Here is a 24,692-nt window from a genome sequence, read left to right as displayed (position 1 = left end):
TTTCCGGGTCGACCCAGCTTTACGCAGCGGAAGACCTCTTTACCTCCCAAGTTTACCCTTGCGGGGAGGATAAAGTCTCCGTAGCAGTGGGGAGGGTGTTGTAGCTAAGGGGTCCGTCTCTCCTCCCTCGAATTACACGCGCCTCCCCTCCCGCCAATTGCTGGGCGCCATCCGGCAGGTCCTTTTCCCTGGAGCCCAAATCATCCGCTTGTCGCAATCCTCCAATCACAACCGCCCGCCCTCGGGGACTACTTTGCAATCGGGGAAGAGCGCAGGGAGCAGAGCGTGAGAAGAACCTCTGAGCTCGGGAAGTGTAGTTCTAACACTTGAAGGAATTGCATTGGAGATTGCGCCAGAATCAGGGCAGAGTAAACTACAGTTCCCAGAGGGCCTCGCGGTCGGGAGCCGAATTTTTCCTTTTCTAACACCGCTCGCCCTTTCCGAGTCGGTTCCGCGATAGAGGTGACCCGACTGCCTGAGGCTCATTCGGCAAGTGCAGAAAGTGTCCACGCCCTTCCCGATCATGGTGAGTGTGGGCCCCTGCATGCTGCCCACCTACGGCCTTCGCGCCCCTATGTGGCGTTTCTTGCGCTTGAAGGAATGTTGGGGGAAGGCTGTCCAAGGAATTGTCCTTGGCGCCCTCTGGAAAGTCTCGATTCATCTTCTGGGGACTGTCGCAGTGACCTAGTTAGTTATTGGGAAAGAGTTTATTTCCAACTGAGGTTCTCAGAAGGACTTTAGAGAAATCACTGGCCTTGGCGAGGCGAGATCTCAGCCCTTCTGCATGTTGGGGGTACAAAATACGAAACTGGGGGATTTCTCCCAAGCACGCTCTGGGGGATTGATAAGGCCGATAAGGTTTGAAATGCGGAGTGTTGGACCTTAACCTCTTTTCTCCTCTTAAGCCTACAGTGTTTTTAAGGGCTTTTGTCACAAAGCGTTTGAAAGCAGAATGCCCTCAATGCAAAGGTAGTGCATCTGGTGATGCTCGGGATTACAATCTGCCTTTTCGGGAGAAGTGCTTCCGCCATGTCTAATTTCACGAAATGTGATTTAAAACCTGTTCATTGATCTCCTTCTGTGCCAGTACATGTTACAGTGACGGCGCCCCTAGACAGATAATTTGTGCCGGTGTTTTTTACTAATCTGTATGTTACGAATTCTAGAACCAGCACTTTTAAATGTTACACAACGTAATCATCTTGTCGTGAAGATTTGGACACCAAGATCTCCATATCTTGTCTCTCTTGAAAGGGAGAAGGAAGGGGGTGGGGGTGAGGGAACTCTGACGTATGAATAATCAGCATGCTGGTTGAAGGTGACATTTGATATCAACCTGAGAGAAATTGCTTCAGTACTTGTGTTTATAGTTGAGAATGGTTTTTCTCCATTGTTTCAAAATACTAAAATGAATGGGGAAATATTTGAAGGAATTGGAACATTTCCAGAACCTGAAAAGACGTGTTTTCAGGGCACGGGGATAACTCCTTCCACCTTTGAAAAGGAGCCAGTGGGAACAGCTTCCAATTTTCAGTGATAAACCTAGATTCCCTACTTATTTTGTCAGATAACATAATTAGTCATTTAAACGATGGATTCAGTGGTTTCTGACCTAATCATCTTAGCAAGAAAGCAGAGGTACCTATTAACAGAGAACCTCAGACTTCATAATTTTAAAACTGGATGGAACCTTTTAAAAAAATCTTGACCATCTTAAAATTGAGTTTACTGAAACCCAAAGCGGATGTGGTTTTCTCAAGGTCACACAAGTTTGCCTCCAAGGGCCTCACACTCTTTCCATTTTACCATATTTTGTCATTTAGACAGGTAAGTCATTCTGAAATTTTATTTTTAGTTGCTGAAGTTCTGGATGCAGATGCAAGTTCATACTGCAAATACAAGCTAAATTATATATCAGCATTTATATTACTTGACGGTTTTACAATGAGAATACTATATTTCTAGAATTGGAAGGGAATTTGGAAATTATTTCCTCTAATCTTCAAAAGTATGGTTAGGTCAAATGATTTTCCCAAGGTCACACAAAGATCCTGGGCCCCCATTCTTTCTTCGTTTTTCCTGCGTGGTAGATCAAGGCAGGCCTGACCCCTGGAAGGTCACTGGAGCACCAAATAATGTCCTTGAGGAAGAATCCTCCTGTCAGATGACTCAATCGCCTTGCCTCCTCAGGAGGGTGTGTAAACAGTCACTGTGTTACAAAAGAGCCATCTTGTGTAAAGCTGTTAAAAATCAGCTTTTTGTGTTTTTTGTCTTTTTTTTTCAAGGAGGGGATCCTTTCCTTGTGTCCATTGGGAATGACAGCAAGAATAAACTGTATGAAAGAATCTGAATACTGTTTATGTGTCTTTTATATAACAGAAATATGTATAAATAAGAAAGTAAAAGTGGAATATATGGATCTTTCTGTAGAATAACAGAAGGAACACTTAAATTCAAACTTTACAAACAAAAGACTTGAACACTTGCTTAGGACAGAGCCTGCATCTGCAGGAAGGTCATTAATACCCTGCCAAGAGCAAAGACATTCCTTCTTTGAATGTTGGCAGACTGCCCAGATATTTAAGCAAAGAATAGTAACCTCTCTGCATACTGTAACATTGTGAAAAGTCAGTGGGAATCTCCCACCCTCCTGCTTTTCAACTGCAATGATGCAAAGAGCAGGCAGAACCCAATACTACGCTTTCTTTTCTGTTTCATCATCAGAGATTCAGACACTAGGCTTCATACTACTTATAATGAGATGGAATTACCTACCTATGAAAATAATTTGCTCAGTGATACACAGGAAGGAAACTGCTGAGATAGGATTAATGGCTATTTATTAGTTGCCCACAATCCCTTCACTAGGGACTGTGATACTTGGAACCCCCCCCCCTTTTTTTTTAGTAGCTAAAATTAATGCCTAAAATTGACTGCATTATTCTAACCATCTACCTGCTTTCTGGGAGGTTTTAAGTTTTATACATAGTAGTAGTAGTCACTTTCCCCTCATTTCTTATTCTAGGTTGCTTTCATTGAAGTAGCATGTGTTCATATTTCTCTTAACCCTTGCTTTCCTTCATTCAACATATCCTTTTTGAATGCTATATGGGAGTGCAAATTTGAGTCAAAGGCAGACTGTTCTCACAGGAGTTCCACAGTATAGTGGAAAATAAACATAAGCTGCAAGAGTCCTTAGAGGGAAACTATGTGGTGACAGAGACCTATTATTAGAGTGCTTGCCCCATACTAGTCTTACCACTTTGTGTGTTAACTGTCTCAATCCTTACTGCCTTGTTAGGTAGCTGCTATTAACTCCATCTTAACCTTAGAGAAACAATACAGTAACTTGACTAAGGACATACAGCTGAGTTGATGTATCCAGATTTGAACCAGAAAGTCTGGCTCTAGAAGCCATCTCTTCATCACTCTACTGCATCTCTAGCCTCCTCTTTTAAAAAACTGCCTTATCCTCTTGTTTCTTACATATGGTTCACTAATGGATTCTCTGGCATGTATTATGTACAAGGTACATAATAAAAGACTTTCACTAGAACTACTGAGCTAAATAATTTTGCTAACCATACCTGGAACTATTGTCACTATTTTCAAGCTTCTCAGTGCAAGTATATAGAACAAATCTTTAAAGCATGTTGGGTTTGCTTCCAAACAATTCTTTTACATTCCCAAGGTTTTGATAGTAATTTTACAAGACCCAGCTACTCCTTCAGCAAATATTTGATGAGCTCTAACTACATGCCAGGCATTGTTCTAGGCAGCTGGATACAACAGTAAAAATAGACAAAGCCCCTATCGTTAAAGAGCTTGCATTCTAAAGAGGGAGACGCAGTCATTTCTATTATCATGTACTACAAGGAAAGAGAGGGAAATGACAGAATTTAAAACATGTAAAGGCCATGTGATAGAAAATAAATATATAGAATAACACATAGTGTTCTTTAAAACCTAAAGCCTATTGGGAACATAAATATGTATTGTTTTAAACTGGATTATTTGAGAAATTATCTTATTTTGTTTATTTAGATATGAAAGCATGGGGGAAGTTGGTGAAGAGTATAGGGAAGAGACACAGAAGGTCAGGAAGAAACTCCATAGCTTTTCCCCTTGTTCTCTACTCACTCTGGGCATCGCTGAGGAAGAAACACATACATAGTCTGCAGTGTTCAGATTCATTTCTCTACAACATTGACACTGTCCTGAGATTTTTTTCTTTTTCCCGTCTGAATTCTATAGATACCAAACTGCCAAGAGCTGGCCCCTCTTAAGAGGGAATTCTTAATATAAAGAAACCTAATGCTTCTCTCCCCAGTCAGTTCAGCCACTTCTCTCATGTGGGTAACAAATGAGGTGACACATTTACCACTTACAGAGTGGAAGTACATCTACCCACCATTGTCCGAGAAAAGAACAATTCCCTTGATTGAATTTTTCCATCTAAACTTACCCATTAAGTTTCCAGGGATTTTTGTTCAACTCTTTTTATTTTTTTTAATTTTTTATTTTTTTTGTTCAACTCTTTTTAATAGAGATATGTCTCTCCTTTTAATTCTCTGAGGTTAATTTAACTTATTTCTAATAATTCAGGGTCATCACTCTGTACTAGATACATATACTCTTCATCCATATGTTCAGATTTTGTTCAAGGTCTGTGACTTCCTTCTATTATATGTTCTTTGTACTTTTTCCTCTCCCTCCCCTTTAATATTAATTTTCCCTTGGAATCAGGTTGTCAGCTGTGACTACCTGTTACTACTGTTGTTTGTTACTTATTGCTAAAATTTATTACAATCCAGATTATAATTCAGATAAAATGTATTTTAATCCATCACTTTTTTTCTTTTTTTTTTTTCATTTTTTCTTCTTAAGTAGATTTATTTTTCTTCCCCCAAGGACTTGAATCATGATTAATAAACTTTCTGGTTCCTTGTAAATGGAAGGTTTTAGCCTCTGTTCCTCTTCCTTGTGTGAAGGATTCTTGTGAACAGAAGGGAGTGGGGGGATTTGCATAACAGGATTTGTAAGGTTCTAGTAGCCGCCGGGGTTCGTATCATCATATGATGCACATCAAAATTGTTAGGACTATTTTTAGTGGTGAAATATCCTAAAAGAGATGGATAAAATTTTATAAGTAAATCAAAGATAGCAGGGAGAGTTAACTAACACCACATAAATGTGCTAAAGGACACGTGTCCCAGAAGTCACTCGATTGCTTTGTGCATGCTCTGTTTACTGGGACAAGTCTGGAATGAATATCCTCTACTAAGACAGATGTGAATGGTCTTTAAAATTTTACATTAGCTTTTAAAGTATGTGGTTGTCTTATTATAGAGAAAATAATGAACATCTTTAGGGTAGAGTAGCCTTTTTTAAATAAGGTGTTAATGGGTCTCTTTCATTACAGTCTGAACCAATCCGAGTCCTTGTGACTGGAGCAGCTGGTCAAATTGCATATTCACTGCTCTACAGTATTGGAAATGGATCTGTCTTCGGTAAAGACCAGGTAGGGGCAAGTGTCAATAAATCTTAAGTAAAAGTAAGAACATTTTCAATAAAACCCTGTATTTAGTTGCAAATAAATTTTTAAATATTAAAGGAATGAATAATTCCAATAAATATCCGAGACACGCAACTATAAATGGAATCTGGCAGATTCCATGCACCCCTCTGGGCACTGAAAATGCTTTGCAAATTATAACTGTTCCATGTACTGTTGACTTGGTGCTGCCAGCAAATGTAATAATGACAGTAACTGATATGGAGAGTCAAATGGGAGAGAAAGCTGCTGAATCAGCACTTTCTTGTTCACAAATGGTCTTTAGACCCAGAAGAGTTAGACAGGCAAATCAGTTTCCCAGTCTGAAGCAGGTACCCTCTATTCCCTGGTAGCTCAGTCAGTAAAGAATCTCCCTTCAGTGGAAGAGACCTCGGTTTGATCCCCAGGTCGGGAAGATCCCCTGGAGGAAGAAATGGCAACCCACTCCAATATTCTTATCTGAAAACTCCCACAGACAGAGGAGCCTGGCAAGGTATAGTCCCTGGAGTCAGAAGAGTCAGACACGACTTAGCAATTGCACCACCACCTCCCTCTACCCTAGCAGGTCTGATTAATGTATACTAAAATCCTTTTCTATGATAATCATCTATCCATTGTCCTTACCCATGGATATCAAGTTCTTCCTTCATGCAAGATACTGTGCTTAGCTTTTTATGAACTGAAATTGGATACACAGCCATCAACAATAAAAGCATGGTGTGGCATGTCACTTCAATTTGGTATTTCTTCCATGTACTCCTTTAAAATTCAGTAAAGGTGATTCCTCTTAATGTGTCTGTTAGCAAACTATTGCTGGTTTTATAGTATTCCTTTTTTTTAGAGTAGCCTGCTGTTAGACACCTGACTTCCTAAAATAATTATCATTAATTAAGGGGAATTACACACATATACACACCAATTAGCAAAAACTCGGCAAAAGGACTTTTTCTGTGACTAAATGACATAACCAACACTGACAGATGCTGTCCTTGCTGTTTATCTGGCAGCCTATCATTCTTGTGTTGTTGGATATCACTCCCATGATGGGTGTCCTGGATGGTGTCCTGATGGAGCTGCAAGACTGTGCCCTTCCCCTCCTGAAAGGTGAGCTGGGGAGTGGAGGAGAAAGGGATTTTATAGTATTTTATATCTTTAAAACAGTAGATTTTAGAGCTTTGTTAACTGGCCTTTCAATCAGAAACTATTTCATTAAAAGTTTTTTATTTTTGGACTACTACGACTTGGTAAGATGTATGTATACCAAGAATGAATAAATAAATAGCAAATGTCAAGACAGAGGTCTTAAATTTGATTGAAAGATTCATTAAAATATTAGGTCAGGCTGTAAACTAATTTGAATGTTCTTCAGCTCTACCTTCATCATTATCTTTTTTGGGAAAGGGAGGGTAAGAATTAATAATACTCTCAAAGAACTTGCACAAATCAAAAATATATAGATGCCCAAGAGAAACCATGCTCAGAATTCATGTGTCTGTTCAATAAACAGTTACTGGGAGGGCTGCTCTGCCACCTCAATCATTTGATTGCAAAGTTATGTAAGAGAATGCATTAATTACCCTGTCTGAGCTGTTCTGCTGGATCTTTTTCCTCACCCACTGTTTCCAAATCAGCTTCCTACGTTGCTTTTTTCTTTTTTTTTTTTTTGGTTTTTTTTTTTTGTTGTTTGTTTGCTTTTTTCTTATTATTCCCTTCTCTGCTGAGTTCCCTCTGCTGACTCTTGTGTACCCAGGTTATAGTCAGCTTGACCTTGGTCAGCTGTGAATATAAAGGTTCAGCAGATAAGGCTGCATGACTGGGAAGAAGATGGATTGTTTTTTTCTCCAACTGGTGCTCTCATGTATGATTATTTGGGGACTTACAGCAGCCTAATTGACACAAGTTTCTGATCTAAACATTTATCAGTGACAGTACTATATTCTGATTGTCTTAGTATTTGGGGGCTGCTATAACAAAAATACCATAGAGTTTATAGGTTTATAAACAACAGAAGTTATTTCTAATGGTTCTGGAGGTTGGGAAGTCAGTAATCAAAAAGCCAATAGCTTGGATATCTGGTGAAAGCCCAATTCCTGCTTCATAGACAGACATCTCACTGTGTCTTCACATGGCAAAAGGGGTGAGGGAGCTCTCTGAGCCTCCTTTATAAGGCACTAATCTCATTGTGAGGGTTTCTCCGCCCATGACCTAATCTTTTCCCAAAGGCCCCACTTCCTAATACCATCACACTGGGAATTAGGTTTCAACATATAATTTTATGGGAGTACATCCAGTCTATAGCACTGGTCATGGCCTTTTTAATACAGTCACCTAAAGAACCATGATATACAGCTGATGCTTTAACAACTCAGGGCTTAGGGGTGCCAACCTTCCCTGCAGTGGAAAATTCAAGTACAATTTATAGTTGGCCCTCTGTTCACACTTCCTCTGTATATGCAGGTCCAACCAACCTCAGATTGTACCTTACTGTAGTATTTACTATGGGAAAAAAAATCCACATATAAACTTGACATGCACAGTTCAAACCTATGTTCAAGGATCAACTGTATGTTCTTTAATCAGAAAATAATGTGGTATATGTTTATTGGACTGCAGCATAGTGGTTGAACTCTGAACCAATCTGGACTTGAATGACAGTCCCACTCCTTTTTGACAGGTAGCTAATTGATCTCTTTAAATTTCATTGTCTTCACCTATAAAATGTTTGGGCTTCCCTGGTGGCTTGAATATGCCTGCAGTGCGGGAAACCTGGGTTCAGTACCTGGGTTGGGAAGATCCCCTGGAGCAGGGCGTGGTGACCCACTTCAGTATTCTTGCCTGGAGAATCCCATGAACAGAGGAACCTGGCGGGCTACAGCGCATGGGGTCGTAAAGAGTTGGACACAACTGAGCAACTAAGCACACAGCACATAAAATGTTAAAATTAACTGTGACAAAATAAATCTCTCAGTGTTATTCCTTACAGAAAAAAACTCCTCAAGAAGCACGATTTTAATTTGGGTGATACCTTAAAACTTAAAGTAACTGTAACTTAAAGGTTAGGTGAGTTAGATTCTCTTTTGTGTTATCGGTGGTAATTAATATGAATAATTAATGTTGCTTTGAAAGGTATATTATACCTTGCATCATAATAAAAGATGAAAGCTACAGAGTTTTGAAATTAAGATAAGCAAAATAAATGTATTGACATTTCTGCTTATGTTATGGTTGTTGAATTAATATATTGCCTTTCTTTTCTTAGGCCCTTTAAACTTTGATCACTGTGATTTGTAAAAGTAAACATTTGCTGCAAAGTGGAAGAGTTACTGGGTAGATTCAGTATGAAAAAACCTCAGACTTCGGTGTTTAAGTAGCTCTGCATATTTATTGCCATGTTCACAGATGTCATCGCAACAGATAAAGAAGAGATTGCCTTCAAAGACCTGGATGTGGCCATTCTTGTGGGCTCCATGCCAAGAAGGGATGGCATGGAGAGGAAAGATTTACTCAAAGCAAATGTGAAAATCTTCAAATGCCAGGGTGCAGCCTTGGACAGATACGCCAAGAAGTCAGTTAAGGTGACCAACAGAATATTTTACAGGGTTTTTCACTATCAGCATTTGAAACTTCTGCTTTCAGCATTTAAGTGAAAATGAAATAATTTGTTTTGTTTTTTCCCCCAGTTCTGTACAACGGTCAGTAAATACAGGTATAGGGTTTTGCTTGATTAGCCCTCCCTTCCAGGGCTTGTTCATATAGTGTAGAAATCTATATTCTGAGGGGCTTAAAAATATTTTGACTATGACATGGAGATTTAATATTAGTTTGTAAACCTGTAGAAAAGGCACAGAACCTTCTGGTGCCCTTTTAGCTGCACAGGACTTTTTTTCAGACATTTGGATTTGTGTGTGGTTGTGAAGGAAGATGGCTGTAAGCTGTGTTTATTCTCAGTGACAGGAAGTGGTGGCTTCTGAGTGCTCAGATTTTCTCAATCCAGAGGAATTTTGATATGCTTGTCTGTTGAGGAGTTGAGTCAGTTATGACTTCTGGGTGTTAAACCTATTGGTTTTAAATTTATCTTACAGTAAAGCCTCCTTTTACCAATTAAGTATCAGTTACCTAGAACTTAAGAGACTGAAAGTTGCTCAGTGTGTTGGACTCTTTGCGACCCCATGGGCTATAAAGTTTATGGAATTCTCCAGCCAGAATACTAGAGTGGGTAGCCGTTCCCTTCTCCAGAGGATCTGCCTGACCTAGGGATTCAACCCAGGTCTCCCGCATTGCAGGCAGATTCTTTACCAGCTGAACCACCAGAGACACTTGAAAGTCTTCCCTGTAGCTCAAACAGTAAAGAATCTGCCTGCAACACGGGAGTCTCAGGTTCAATCCCTGGGTCGGGAAGCTTCTGTGGAGAAGGGAATGGCAATCCACTCCAGTATACTTGCCTGGAGAATCCCATGGATAGAGGAACCTGGCAGGCTACTGTCGATGGGATCCCAAACAGCTGGACACAACTGAATGACTAACGGTACTACCTACCTACCTAGAACTTAATTAACTGTCACAGCAAAAAGGCTTGCTGGTTAGAGGTTTTACTGATTTTAATACACTTCTTTCTCCCAATCCTGAATCCAAAGAAAGCTAAAAGAAAATTTTATAAGATTTTCTAATGTTTCCATTTATAATGTTCTATTATAATACTTCATAAACACCTGAATTTCTGCTCTGTGCAGACTTTACTTCAAGTAGTTAACTTTTATTTTCTGTAATCATTAACAGAAAATAATAAAAATAAATTGAGTAGAAGTCCCCAGGTCTCTTAGTAAAAAAATTACAAGGCTGCTTGGAGTTATTGTGCTGCTTGCAGAGTAATTACCTCTCAGCCAAAAATGTCTTTCTAGGGGGAAAGACACACCTACACTGGAGTAGCTAGGGATATTGGAGTATCATATCTGCAGCTTGCTCATGGACAGACTCAAAAAAGACTAAGGGCTCTGTGTGTGTGTGTGTGTGTGTGTGTGCGTGCGTGTGCGCACTTGTGGACACATGCACACACACAGAAGGTGAGAGAGATGGGGCAAGTTGTAGAATCTAGGTAGAGGGGATGTGGGAGTTAGTCTTTGTAAGATGCTTATAGCTTTCTGTAAGTTTGATACAATTTCACAGTAAGTTTTTTAAATCATTTTATTAAAGATTTTTAAGACTTGTAAAAAAAATTAATGTATTTGTTTTCCTATGCTGTATTGTAATTCACTGTGTCCCCCTTTCAAAAAGAAAAAAAGCCTGAAGTGCTTTCTCCTGAAGAGATTGTATGAGTATGAAGGGGTGGGAACTGGTATTTTAGCAATTATCCCAGTTAATTCTTAGGATTAGGCAAGAATGAGAAACACTTTTCACTCATAAGGGCAAATCACTGCCCTAAAACAAACTCCTCAAAGAATTTATTTCTTGGGCTACCTTTATGAGACAGGAAATTTTTATGATTGACTCAAACCCTGAGATAGAGCTTTCGGTTACTAGTTTTTTATGGCAAGAAAATAAATGCTGTCTCTGTTTTAGCAAAAACACAATCACTTCTATATATAATGGTGGTTTTAGTAAATGTTTTCAGTAGTCACATCAAATACTAACAAGAGGAAAAAAAATATTAGAAGGGAGGATAGAAACCTCCTAGAATCTAGACACTAGGTAATAACTATACATATTTAGCTCACACAAACTTGATAAAAAGGCCACACGTTACATCAGTCCTATCCTATTGATAAGTTGGTTTACTTAAATCAGTGTATGGTCTGAAGCTCTGCTGTGCCTCTTGTACATCCTAGGTTATTGTGGTGGGGAACCCAGCCAATACCAACTGCCTGACTGCCTCCAAGTCGGCACCGTCCATCCCCAAGGAGAACTTCAGTTGCTTGACTCGTTTGGATCACAACCGAGCTAAAGCTCAGGTAAGAAAGATGCCTTTTCAAATCTTAAGTGTTCAACTTTAAACCTTTTTTCTCACCCTTAAAGTAACTGGATCTTAGTTTGTACTTTTTTCCTTGTTTTGTTTTAGTAGGTAGCTATTCCACTTTGTTAGGACATCTTTAAATCTAATCTCTTAAGGCAGCTGAACTTTGTACTTAATTTTCACCATTATATTCCATTTCCTTTCTTTAATCACATGTCACTGCTAATGTCCTCTTGGTACAGTGGTTAAAAATTAGTCATTAGTATAGATAATTCACATAATGGTACCTAATTATTTTTGTCAGGTACATAGGAAATTATAAAAAAAAAGGCTTGAGTTTTGTGTGTTTCATGTGGTTCTGCTTTTTTCACTCAGATAAGCAATCAAATTGATTTAAATTTTATATTTAGTTTCACTTTCATTTTTATATCCTTCTCATATTCTACTTCCAATTTACCTTGATTCATGGACCTAACATTCCATGTTCCTATGCAGTATTGTTCTTTATAGCATCAGACTTTACCAGATGCATCCACAACTGGGCATTATTTCCGCTGTGGCTCAGCCTCTTTATTCCTTCTGGAGCTATTTCTCGACTCTTCTCCAGTAGCATATTGGACACCTGATGACCTGGGTGGTGGGGGTTACAGCTGGAGGCAGGGGTTCATCTTTCAGTATCATGTGTTTTTGCCTTTTCATACTGTTTGTGGGGTTCTCAAGGCAAGAATGCTGAGTGGTATGCCGTTCCCTTCTCCAGTGAACCATATTTTGTCAGAACTCTCTACCATGACCTGTCCATCTTGGGTGGCCCTACACAGCATGGTTCATAGTTTCATTGAGTTAGGCAAGGTTGTGGTCCATGTAATCTGCTTGGTTAGTTTTCTGTGAAATGTGGTTTTCATTCTACCCTCTGATGGTCCATAAATCAAGGTAAATTGGAAGTGCTCAAACAAGATGGCAGGAGTGAACATCAATATTTTAGTTATCAATGAACTAAAATGGACAGGAATGGAATGGACAAATTTAATTCAAATGACCATTATATCTACTACAGTGGGCAAGAATCCCTTAGAAGAAATGGAGTAGCCCTCATAGTCAAGAGTCCGAAATGCAGTACTTGGGTGCAATCTCAAAAACAACAGAATGATCTTGGTTTGTTTCCAAGGCAAACCATTCAATATCACAGTAATCCAAGTCTATGCCCCAATCACTAATGCTGAAGAAGCTGAATTTGAATCTTACTGTGAAGACCTACAAGACCTTCTAGAACTAACACCAAAACAAGATCTCCTTTTCATCATAGGGAGCTGGAATGCAAATATAGAAGTCAAGAAGATACCAAGAGTAACAGGCAAATTTGGCCTTGGAGTACAAAATGTGAAGCAGGGCAAAGGCTAACAGTTTTCCAAGAGAACGTGCTGGTCAGAGCAAACACCCTCTTTCAACAACATAAGAGACGACTACACATAGACATCACCAGAAAGTCAATACCAAAATCAGATTGATTATATTCTTTGTAGCCAAAGATAGAAAAGCTCTATACAGTCAGCAAAAGCAAGACTGGGAGCTGACTGTGGCTCAGATCATGAACTCCTTATTGCCAAATTCAGACTTAAACTGAAGAACGTAGGGAAAATCACTAGGCCATTCAGGTATGACCTAAATCAAATCCCTTATGATTATACAGTGGGAGAAACTAATAGATTCATGGAATTAGTTCTGATGAACAGAATACCTGAAGAACTATGGATGGAGGTTCCTAACATTGTACAGGAGGCAGTGATCAAAACCATCCCCAAGAAAAAGAAATGCAAAAAGGAAAAACGGCTGTCTGAGGAAGCCTTACAAATAGCTGAGAATAAAAGAGAAGCTTAAGGTAGAGGAGAAAAGGAAAGATATATCCATCTGAATGCAGAATTCCAGAGAATAGCAAGGAGAGATAAGAAAGCCTTTTTTAAGTCATCAAGGCAAAGAAATAGAGGAAAGCAATAGAATGGGAAAGACTAGAGATCTCTTCAAGAAAATTAGAGATACCAAGGGAACATTTCATGCAAAGATGGGCTCGATAAAGATGGAAACAGTATGGGCCTAACAGAAGCAGAAGATATTAAGAAGAGGTGGCAAGAATACACAGAAGGACTGTACAAAAAAGACCTTAATGACCCAGATAACCATGATGGTGTGATCACTCCTCTCGTGCCAGACATCCTGGAGTGTGAAGTCATGTGGGCCTTAGGAAGCATCACTATGGCAAAGCTAGTGGAGGTGATGGAATTCCAGTTGAGCTATTTCAAATCCTGAAAGATGATGCTGTGAAAGTGCTGCACTCAATATGCCAGCACATTTGGAAAACTCAGTAGTGGCCACAGGACTGGAAAAGGTCAGTTTTCATTCTGATCCTAAAGAAATGCCAAAGAATGTTTAAACTACCATACAATTACACTCATTTCACATGCTAGCAAGATAATGTTCAAAATCCTTCAAGCTCGGCTTCAACAGTGCATGAACCGAGAGCTTCCAGATGTACTTGCTGGATTTAGAAAAGACAGAGGAACCAGAGGTCAGATTGCCAACATCCATTGGATTAGAGAGAAAGCTAGAGTATTCCAGAAGAACATCTGCTTCTGCTTCATTGACTACACTAAAGCCTTTGACTGTGTGGATCACTACAAACTGTGGAAAATTCTTAAAGAGATGGGAATACCAGACCACCTTACCTGCCTCCTGCAAAACCTATATGCAGGTCAAGAAGCAACAATTACAACCTGACATGGAACCATGGATTGGTTCCAAATTGGGTACGTCAAGGCTATATATTGTCACCCTGCTTATTTAACCTTTATGCAGAGTAGAAATGCATCATGCGAAATGCCGGGCTGGATAAAGCACAAGATGGAATCAAGATTGCAGGGAGAAATATCAATAACCTCAGATATGCAGATTACACCACCCTTATGGAAGAAAGGGAAGAACAAATAAAGAGCCTCTTGATGAGGGTGAAAGAGGAGAGTGAAAAGGCTGAGTTAATATTCAACATTCAAAAAACTAAAATCATGGCATCTGGTCCTGTCACTTCATGGCAAACAGATGCAAAAAAAGTGGAAGCAGTGGCAGATTTTATTTCTCTGGGCTCCAAAATCACTGTGGACAGTGACTACAGCCAGGAAATTAAAAGACACTTGCTCCTGGGAGGAAAAGCTGTGACAAACCTTGACAGTGTGTTAAAAAGCAGAGACAACACTTTGCCCACAAAGCTCTGTATAGTAAAGGCTATGGTTTTTCCAGTAGTCTTGTACGGATCCTAGAGTTAGACCATAAAGAAAGCTGAGCACTGAAGAATTAATTTTTCTGAATTGTGGTGCTGGAGAAGACCTGAGAGTCCCTTGGACAGCAAGGAGATCAAACCAGTCAATCCTAAAGGAAATCAGCCCTGAATATTCACTGGAAAGACTGATGCTGAAGCTCCAATACTTTGGCCACCTAATGTGAATAGCCAACTCACTGGAAAACACCCTGGTGCGGGAAAGATTGAGGACTGCAGAAGGGGCAATAGAATATGAGATGGATAGCATCACTTATTCAATGGACATGAGTTTGAGCAAACTCTGAGAGATTGCGAAGGACTGGAAAGTCTGATGTGCTGCAGGCTACGGGGGTCACCAAGAGTAGGGCAGGATTTAGCAACTGAACAATAACAATATGCATATTCATGAGTGAGTATAATCTTCCATGTAAAGCTGGGTTTCTAGATGCACTTGCATAGTACAACATGCTCAAACATACATGCCTTGCATGTTCAAAAATGGCAGTCCTTGGGGTAGAGGTTTTAGCATTAAAATGAGGCAAAGTTCACTCTAGGTTGACAAAATCCAGGTACCTATTGAGTGAAGTCACAAGGGTCAGCAAAGTCTCATTCCTTAGACTCCAGTTAATCTGATGAGTGAATGCTTAAGGGGTTTTGGATGCTACAAAACAGCTCAAGAATGTGCTTCTGATTGATCTTTACCTTTGAAACAGGACAGAAAAGGGAGTCTTTACAACTGATTTGTTACATTTGTTATGGTTACTTCTCTTGCCTAATAACAGTTTTTTGTTCTTGCATTCTTTGTTCTTTTTAAAATCATTAATTACTGAGATCTATTCTTTGTTTCCACATGAAGACCTAGGAGGCCTTAGTTCACCTTTCTCCCAGTCTCCTTAGAACAGAAGCTTTCTGAAATTCATAGTCTAGTTCTTAACTCAAGCTTATCCAGTGCGTGTTACAATTTCTCTTATTGCCCAGGATTCTGCTTCTGCAAAATATGACAAACTTATTACTGTCTAATTCCTTATTACTGTCTGGCTAAGAAAACCACTGCTTTACACTGAGAGCTGATAATCTTTCAGCTCTGGAGGGCCCAGTGAAGGAGAAAAGAATTTACATTTAAGTTTCTACACTAAACTGAATGTTTTACATTTAATTTGTCATTTACTTCTCATAGTAACCATATGAGGTATCTGTTACTATCTCCTGTTTAACAGATAAGAATTCTGAAGCCTAAAAAGGTCAGGGAACCTGCTCAAAGTCACAGAGCTAGTCAGTAAAAGGGTCTACCTAACTCTACACCCTCGTGTGTTCCTACACAATGGTATGGGGCATGCATGCTAAGTCACTTCAGTCGTGTCTGACACTTTGGGACCCTGTGGACTGTAGCCCATCAAGCTCCTCTGTCCATGGGATTCTCCAGGCAAGAATACTGGAGTGGATCGCCATGCCCTTCTTCCTGATCTAGGGATCAAACCCGTGTCTCTTAACATCTCCTGCATTGGCAGGCAGGTTCTTTACCACTAGCATCACGTGGGAATGCAATCAAATGACTTAAATCCATTCACTAGCTCTGTGACCCTGAGAAAGTGTATTCAAGCTGTAAAATGGGATAATGATTGTTATCTATCTCATATGGTAATTATGTGCACTAAACGAGATAAGATCTATGTTAAGACCTTATCTTGATGCCTGTCACTTAGTAAAAACTCAGTAAAGGTTGGCTGCTGTAATTATTACTGATGATGATGATGATGAAGAGATATATAACCAAATTTTGAGAAGAGTCACAATTCAGAAATCTCTCAGTTAATTTAGAAGGTATTTGGATAACAAGCTTAAATTACAAATATTTCCTGAGAGGCTTTGGGCTGTGGGCTGGGTCTTTTTTCTTATTATTTAGCCAGCACTCAGTGGCTGGGAAGAAATGGGAGTTGGTTTGAATGACTGGAGGCAGGAGATTGGGGTACTGTAGAGCAGTTATGGGGCTTCCCAGATGGCGCTAGTAGTAAAGAACCCACCTGCCAACGCAGGAGATGCAAGAGACAAGGGTTCAATCCCTGGGTCAGGAATATCCCTGGAGGAGGGCAGGGCAAGTCAGTCCAGTATTCTTGCCTGGAGAAGCCCATGGGCAGAAGAGCCTGATGGGCTGCAGTCCAGTGGGTCACAAAAAGTCAGACATGACTGAAGCAGCTTCATAGGCACACCCAGAGCTGTTATGAAAGAAAAGGTGGTACCACAGGTGTTGCATCTGTGACTTTGGATTACCAGATGGTGATTCACTGTGTTGCAACAGGGAGAAGACAGTAGAATGATGACAACACCAACAAATTTCCACCTGTGCTGTTTGACCTGAAGCCTTAGTGGAGGCAGGCATTGGAAAACTCTGCTTTCCAATGTACAGCAAAATGATGCTTTGTCCCAGTGCCTGCAACAGTTTTCCTTGTGGGGTGAAAGTATGAGTGAGGAAAGAGGGAAGAAAGCCACAAACTTTGACTTTGGCCCATGTTCCAGCATGCTGGTTTGGCACAGTGACAGCTGTTAGGAAGTTTTTGAAGGAGCTGTTTCTTGCTCCTGTAGAGGCTGTTAATCCAGTGAGAAAAGTAACAGACCCAAAGATTAATTTTTCTTACATGAATGAATACTGCAGCTGCTGCTGCTGCTAAGTCACTTCAGTCATGTCCGACTCGGTGCAACCCCACAGACAGCAGCCCACAGGCTCCCCCGTCCCTGGGATTCTTCAGGCAAGAACACTGGAGTAGGTTGCCATTTCCTTCTCCAGTGCATGAAAGGAAAAATCAAAGTGAAGTTGTGCAGTCATGTCTGACTCCTAACGACCCCATGGACTGCAGCCTACCAGGCTCCTCCGTTCATGGGATTTTCCAGGCAAGAGTACTGGAGTGGGGTGCCATTGCCTTCTCCCTGAATGATTACATAATTTGTTTTAGAAATCAGAGGGCCTCACTGCCTAGTGACTGTTTATCCCCTGCAGAATTCCTCTGTGTATTTACAAAGCAGAGCTACGTATGTTGTCTCCTGGCCGGCAAGGTAATTTGTCAATGAAACCAGTTAGGTAGTATCACAGAGAAGAAAATTAACTAGAGCTGGAGAATGAATCAAAAACTGTTCAACAGGTCTGTGTGACAGGCATGAAAATGCCTGAAGGAGCAAGGAGCTGCTTACTATCCGGGGTACATGGTAGTTTAGCTCTGACCTGCGTGATATTCAGAAATCACATCTGCTGGGTGCCAAGTACTGGCCTTTGCTATCCAGAGAGAAGCTGATTAACTCAGGAGATCTAAAGAACAAGAGGAAATGGGCAAACAGGACACAGGAAGTCAGGGGAGCCTCCTGTAGGGAGGAGAGGCCTGGAGGCAGTTTGTTCTCAACTGTACTTTGGAGTTGACATTCAGCAGAGTTAGGATTTCTAAATTGTTGATAATATACATCTTGGCTCACTTGCCTGAGTATAAATTTTCCTTTTTCTCAATGATGCCAGCTAAATATAAGTAAGAACAGTTCTTTGCACGTCCCTTCAGGTCATGGCACACACAGAAAATGGTACTCATTGCATAGCACATCACTCTACCCCTACCACTAAGCAGATCAGTAGCCTGGTACCCCAGAAACCAACCACCCAACTCATTTGTGAAGACGGATATGGTAGTTAATAGTCCTAATTTTTGCAGAAGTCTAGATGAAGTAGGGATTAGATCAGAAGTGATTTTAAATGTCAAAAACAAAATTTTAAGTTATTTTTAAAATCTATTTTAGGACTTAAAAAATGAGTCTCAACGTATAAGGGTCAGTGAAAGTAAGCACAACTTGCTTCTTCCTTGACTGAATAAATTAGCATGAAGATGAGTCAAGGCATTGCAAACATTTTAGGTAATGGCTTTTTTCATTTGTATCATTTTGGTTGGTTGGTTGTCATTTTTTACTTTTTATTTTGGAATAATTATAGACTTAGAAGAAACTGCAGAAATAGTACAGAGAACCCCATGTACCTACCACCCTCCTCCCCCAGTGATGACATTTTATATAACTATAGAACATTATCAAAACTAGGAAATTGACTAAACTACACACCACACTGTTAAATAGCTTTACTCAGATTTCTGCAGTTTTTATGTCTTTATGAATGATCCTGTGTCATCTAATTAGATATTAGATTACTGTAACCACAGACTGTACCACCACCCACAAAGGACTCCTGTTCATGTTGCCTCTTTATAGTTACACAGCCCCTCTCCTTTCCTAAACTGACAACCATTCATCTGTTCTCCAGCTCTATGCTTTTGTCATTTTAAGAATGTTTTAAAAATAGAATCCTGCAGTAAGTAACCTTTTGACACTTTTTTCATTCAGTTTAATGCTTTTAATAGCCATTCAAGTTGTTACTTGTTTCTGTAGTTCATTCTTTTTATTGTTACTCCATTTATTTACTTATATGAATGTAACACAGTTTGTCTTGGAAGACAGAAGGAATGAAAAGTGCCCACCAAACTAAGAAGGCATCTTGAGACCAAAACACAAGGCAGGCAGCTCCATATAACCAATGAGTCAGTTTATTACACGGTAACTTACTCACAGGGTGGGATTGGGATCAGGCAGACAGTGACCCAGAAACATTTGCAGCTGCACACCGTTCCACAGAGGAGCCGCAGGGACAATTTTGTAGTTACTCTCGGGTATGAGCATAGGTGCTTTGAAACAGGACGTTTCTGAATTAAGATTTATGAACGGATAACTGGTCTCGTGGGTGCCGGGAATGTCAAGGGAGGTTTTCATCATTGTTTGGAGACCAGTAGAGCAGAGAGGCTGGCTACCTGATCCTGATGTTTGTTAAACCGTATAATATAAACTACAAAGCCCTAGATGTGATTCACTTCACAGGTCAGTTTTAAAGGATAGGAGAAACTATAAGGGCCCAGATGATGTCAGTTATACTAGCAGCCATGCTTTGTTTAACCATTCTTGAAGGACTTTTGAGTTGTTTCAAGTTTGGGGCTAAAATATCAGGCTGTATTCTCTTTGCTATATGGTGAACACACAACCAGAGCTTTGATGGGTGCTGCTATTATCTGTGTATGCAAAAGCTGCAATTCTGGCACAACTACTTTTTTTCCCTTTCGTTCTTATTGCAATGTAAAAGGAAGAAAAATCACAATGTAACCCTAACACATCAGCTTTTAAATTTTTTTTCTAAAACCTTTCTATTTTAGATCCTTATAAATTCTGCTATCTAATTAGAAAGAAATTACAGGAAAGCAAGTATTAGAATTCCCTAGTAGCTCAACTGGTAAAGAATCGCCTTGCAATGCAGGAGACCTTGGTTCGATTCCTGGGGGCAGGAAGACCTGCTAGAGAAGAGATAGGCTACCCACTCCAGTATTCTTGGGCTTGCCAGGTGGCTCAGCTGGTAAAGAATCCGCCTGCAATGTGGGATTCAATCCCTGGGTTGGAAAGATTCCCCTGGAGAAGGAAACAGCTACCCGCTCCAGTATTCTGGCCTGGAGAATTCCATGGACTGTATAGTCTATGGGGTAGCAAACAGTTAGATATGACTGAGTGCTTTCACTTTCTAAGTAAAGTATAGGAATAAAGCCAGCCAATTAATTTTTTGGCTTCCTAGTACATATAAAAGTTTTATTTGTATGTAGTGTGTTAAGTATGCAAAAACATTATGTCTAAAAAATATATACATATAATATATACATACTTTAATTCAAAAAAGGCTTTGTTGCTAAAAAAAAATGCTAACCATCATCTGAGCCTTCAGCAGGTCATAATCTTTTTGCTGGTTGGGGGGTCTTGCCTTCATGTTTATGGCTGCTGATTGATCAGGGTGGTGGTTGATAACGGTTGGGGTGATGGTGGCAATTTCTTAAAATAAGACAACAATGAAGTCTTCCTTTCACAAAAAATTTCTCTATAGCATACAATGCTGTGTGATAGCATTTTACCCTGAGTAGAACTGATTTCAAAACTGTAAGTAAATCTCTCAAACCTTGCCACTGCTTTATCAACTAAGTTTATGTAATATTCTAAATCCATTCTTGTCATTTCAACAATCTTCACGGCATCTTTACTACTAGGAGTGGATTCTACCTCAAGAGCTTTAAACATTATAGGGTACAGTATTGAAGTAGAATGCTTAAAAGTAAGGATCATCTTACAGTTTATGGATGACTTATTTGTATAGTAGCTTAATCAAATATAAAACAACAAAGTTTAATATTGCTTAAATACATAAATGTGACCTTTGTTTTGTTGTTAATACTTGGAGATGTCACCTAAGTGTTTCTGACCAATCGGGTATTTAGATACTTTCTCTACTATTAAGTTCTTTTGGGAAACTTACCAAACAGTAAAATCTTTGGGGGGTTTTTTGTTGTTTTTTTACAAATCAATATAAGTCTGTGTTCTCTTAAAGTTTCAGAGGTTTTTATCTTAAGGACATTTGTCAAATAGATCACAATTTGAAATTTAAAACAAAAAAAAATTTGTCTAAGTAATGTATTTGTTTTTTGTTGAACAAGATTGCTCTTAAACTTGGAGTGACTTCTGATGATGTAAAAAATGTCATCATCTGGGGAAACCATTCCTCAACTCAGTATCCAGATGTCAACCATGCCAAAGTGAAACTGCAAGGAAAGGAAGTTGGTGTTTATGAAGCTCTGAAAGATGACAGCTGGCTCAAGGGAGAATTCATCACGGTGAGAAAAATCCAGGAGATCTCTTCACAGCCAAGCATCGAGAACTCTTGAGAGACACACACATTATTGACCTGAGTCTCCCCACAGTGGGTGGCAGGAGGAAACCCAAAGACAGCAGGCCTTTAATGAGTGTATATATTCTTTGGGAGTCATACTGAGGCAATCATAATCCGATCTGATCTACTGTGTGGCAGTCAAGATTGATAAAGTGGGAAAAAACTAGATACCCTCCAATCATCCAGCTATCTTATAGAGGTCCATTTCTTCATATAAAGTGTAGTCAGCTTTCTGTGTGGGTCTTTAGTTGTCCCTTTTCAGGAAGACTAGTGCTTCTAAGTGAAAGAGGCTAATAAGGCCACCATGGGGTAGTTGTGTGATTTTGGAGGGGACACAGTAAGCTGTAGTTTCAGCCTTTCACCCCAGGAATAATCCTGCTGTCTCTGCCTGCCCTCCCAGACTGTGCAGCAGCGCGGTGCTGCCGTCATCAAGGCACGAAAACTGTCCAGTGCGATGTCGGCCGCAAAAGCCATCTGTGACCACGTCAGAGACATCTGGTTTGGAACCCCAGAGGTGAGGACTCAGTGACTTCCACAGGCCACTCTTTTATTTTCCTCTGATGCTAAAATGTAAAAAATCAAACAAACAAAAAGACATGTGGCCTTGCAGTCAGGCCAGTTAGGTTCCTATCCCAGCTCAGCTACTGACTAGGTGAGTAACCTTGGGAAAGTTGCTTAACCTCTCTGAGCAGTTTTGTCATCTCTTACATGGCATTTAACTTATAGGGTTATAAGGTCAATGAGACGAAATGTGGAAAGCACCAAACATATTTTTCTTCTTCAAACCTATATTGGGCCGCCAGCTTCCTCATTTATAAAATGAGGGTTATGTTTCTCTGGCCTACTTCACACATGGATTGGAAGAGTGGACTGAGATAGTAACCATGGAAGTTGCCTTTTTGTGTAAGTGCCTGATGCTGATTCTTTGTACAGTAATGAAGTTACACACAGAGTATCAATAAGAACCTATCACCTGGTCTAATTTTGTTAGTTCATGTGTCCTTCGGTTATGAAAAGGAATTTTATCACCATGCGAATATAAAACATTGACTGTTACTTCTTTTCAGGGAGAGTTTGTGTCCATGGGCATTATCTCGGATGGCAACTCCTATGGTATTCCTGACGATCTGCTTTACTCGTTCCCTGTTACAATCAAGGTAAGGTAGTGTGGGGTTTTTTTAAACCCTCTGTCCCCTAATGGGATACCAGTTGTGTGTTTTTATTAACAATGGTATATTTTAGTCTAGAAAGTTGTTCCTTTACTAAATTAGACATTTTTCTCAGCTTTAAAATCATGTGAGCACAACTTCAGGTCACTAAAAGATTGAAATTAATCTGGAAAGCAAGTTTCAACTCTCCCAACTAGACACTTTTTGTTACTATGCCTCTCATATTGGATATCTATAAATATTCTCTTACTTTTAAATGAAACAATGGTTCTCAGTATTGTCGCTCTGTATTAAAACTGTACTGAAGTCAATAGTTTTTTATGTTTGCTAATTAAAGCCTAATTTAAAGATGATTTTTCTATATTCAGTCAGTTTCAAATTCAAATGTTGAGTTTTTATCAGAATTATGTTAATTAAGATCTGGATTTTGATTTGCTTCTTTAGATTCACATTTTAAAACATACTCCTCTAAATTAAGTTCAAACTAAGTTGTTGCTTGCTGGAACAACTTCTAGTTTAATCATAAATCTCTTAATTTGCATTTATTTTCAAACAGGATAAGACCTGGAAAGTTGTTGAAGGTCTCCCTATTAATGATTTCTCACGTGAGAAGATGGATCTTACTGCAAAGGAACTGGCAGAAGAGAAAGAAACTGCATTTGAATTTCTTGCCTCTGCCTGACTAGACAATCATTTCGATGTTACTAAATGCCCCAAAGCTGAAGAATCTAAATGTCGTCTTTGACTCTAGTACAAAATAATAATAATGCCATACTTAAATAACTTGTGAAAAACAACACACTTTAAAGATTGTGTGCTTCTTGGTACAAGTTTGTGACGGTTTATCATCGTGCTGTTAGTGTCGCATTCTAAAATAAATATATATTCAAGTGAAGATGACTTGGACTCTAATCCTAGATATTTTGTTTCTGTTCAGAAAACAAATGTGCATGTTTCCCAGCTTGCCTAAGGGGGTTATGGTTTAGGAAAAAAAAAAAACAGAAAAAGGTAGTAAAGATAGAAAATGTTACAAAGTACAGCACAATTCTCTCATATTTAAATAGAATAGGAAAATCCCACCTCATAACCAATCTATTTTGGAACATAATCTTAAGTCAGTCTTTTCTTTTTGGCCGCACCATGTATGGGATCTCATTTCCCCTCCCAGGGAGTGAACCAGTGCCCCCTGCAGTGCAAGCACAGAGCCTCAACCACTAGACCACCAGGGAAGTCCCCAGAATATAATTTTAAATATTACGTACATTAGGCAGTTTAACATATTTTTTTTAATCTTAATTTATGCTTTGTGGATAATTTGGTTTTAACGTTAGCTGTTAAGTAGACTGCAGGTAATATTCTGTTAAGTTTAATGCCATTGGTAAGGGTGGAACAATCATTTTCATGACAGAAAAGAAAGATCATAAGCTGTCCCTCGAGGTATTCTATAGCAGACAAGGATTCATTTACACTTCATAACTGGTAAATGGCACAGAACTTTATACTAGTATAAATAATCTCAATCTAAGCTTATTACTAGAAACATACTCCTATTCAAAAAAACTAGCCTTTTCTTTTTCCAAAATTCTTGAGGACAGGAAACATCTATCTTTTTCATCTTTGTTGTTAACTCTGTACATAAAAGATACTCAATATCATAGATCTCTCAGTGTTTACTACAGTGCTGTTCGTGGGTGCCCAAATACATGACTGGGTTTGTTACTTATTTCATATGTAGAAAAGAAAGCAAGTAAGTGAAAAAGCTTTTAGAATTGCTATTAATTAGATGTATAAAAATTTTCATAGAGCATTTTTAAAATTTTAGAAAAGCACAAATGTGTACCAGTTATTAAATTATTTTCACTTCCAAACACACCCTTCTGTTCTCTTCTTGGGACACTGGAACTGGGACTCTGCAAACATTTCTTTACCAGCTACTCTGTTAA

At 39.4% G+C, this 24,692-nt stretch overlaps 2 protein-coding genes across 2 annotated transcripts in view; one reads left to right on the top strand and one right to left on the bottom strand.

Moving 5' to 3' along the window:
* The window catches only part of LOC122703108 (WD repeat containing planar cell polarity effector), a 267,027-nt gene extending 266,856 nt beyond the window's left edge, over nt 1-171 (bottom strand). The window contains exon 1 of the mRNA XM_043917188.1: nt 137-171. Within this exon, the coding sequence (XP_043773123.1) occupies nt 137-171 (35 nt within the window). The remainder of the gene's footprint in view (nt 1-136) is intronic.
* On the top strand, nt 69-23,644 carry MDH1 (malate dehydrogenase 1). The gene is made up of 9 exons (XM_043917680.1): nt 69-526; nt 5,423-5,521; nt 6,562-6,658; nt 8,954-9,129; nt 11,377-11,499; nt 21,348-21,524; nt 21,981-22,094; nt 22,648-22,737; nt 23,306-23,644. The coding sequence occupies exons 1-9, from the start codon at nt 524-526 to the stop codon at nt 23,429-23,431; spliced, it is 1,005 nt and encodes a 334-aa protein (XP_043773615.1). The 5' UTR covers nt 69-523; the 3' UTR covers nt 23,432-23,644.
* Nucleotides 23,645-24,692: the final 1,048 nt, after the last annotated feature.

Source organism: Cervus elaphus, chromosome 11 (genome assembly GCF_910594005.1).
Source record: "Cervus elaphus chromosome 11, mCerEla1.1, whole genome shotgun sequence".
NCBI lineage: Eukaryota > Metazoa > Chordata > Mammalia > Artiodactyla > Cervidae > Cervus > Cervus elaphus.
Note: the sequence above shows the minus strand (reverse complement) of the source record. Positions and strands in the feature narration are given on the sequence as shown.

Bases quoted from the DNA above. Each gene is read 5' to 3' on its own strand.
- MDH1 (XM_043917680.1), top strand. The intron at 6,659-8,953 runs GTGAGCTGGGGA...CCATGTTCACAG, and splicing joins TGCCCTTCCCCTCCTGAAAG to ATGTCATCGCAACAGATAAA. The intron at 11,500-21,347 runs GTAAGAAAGATG...TTGTTGAACAAG, and splicing joins ACAACCGAGCTAAAGCTCAG to ATTGCTCTTAAACTTGGAGT.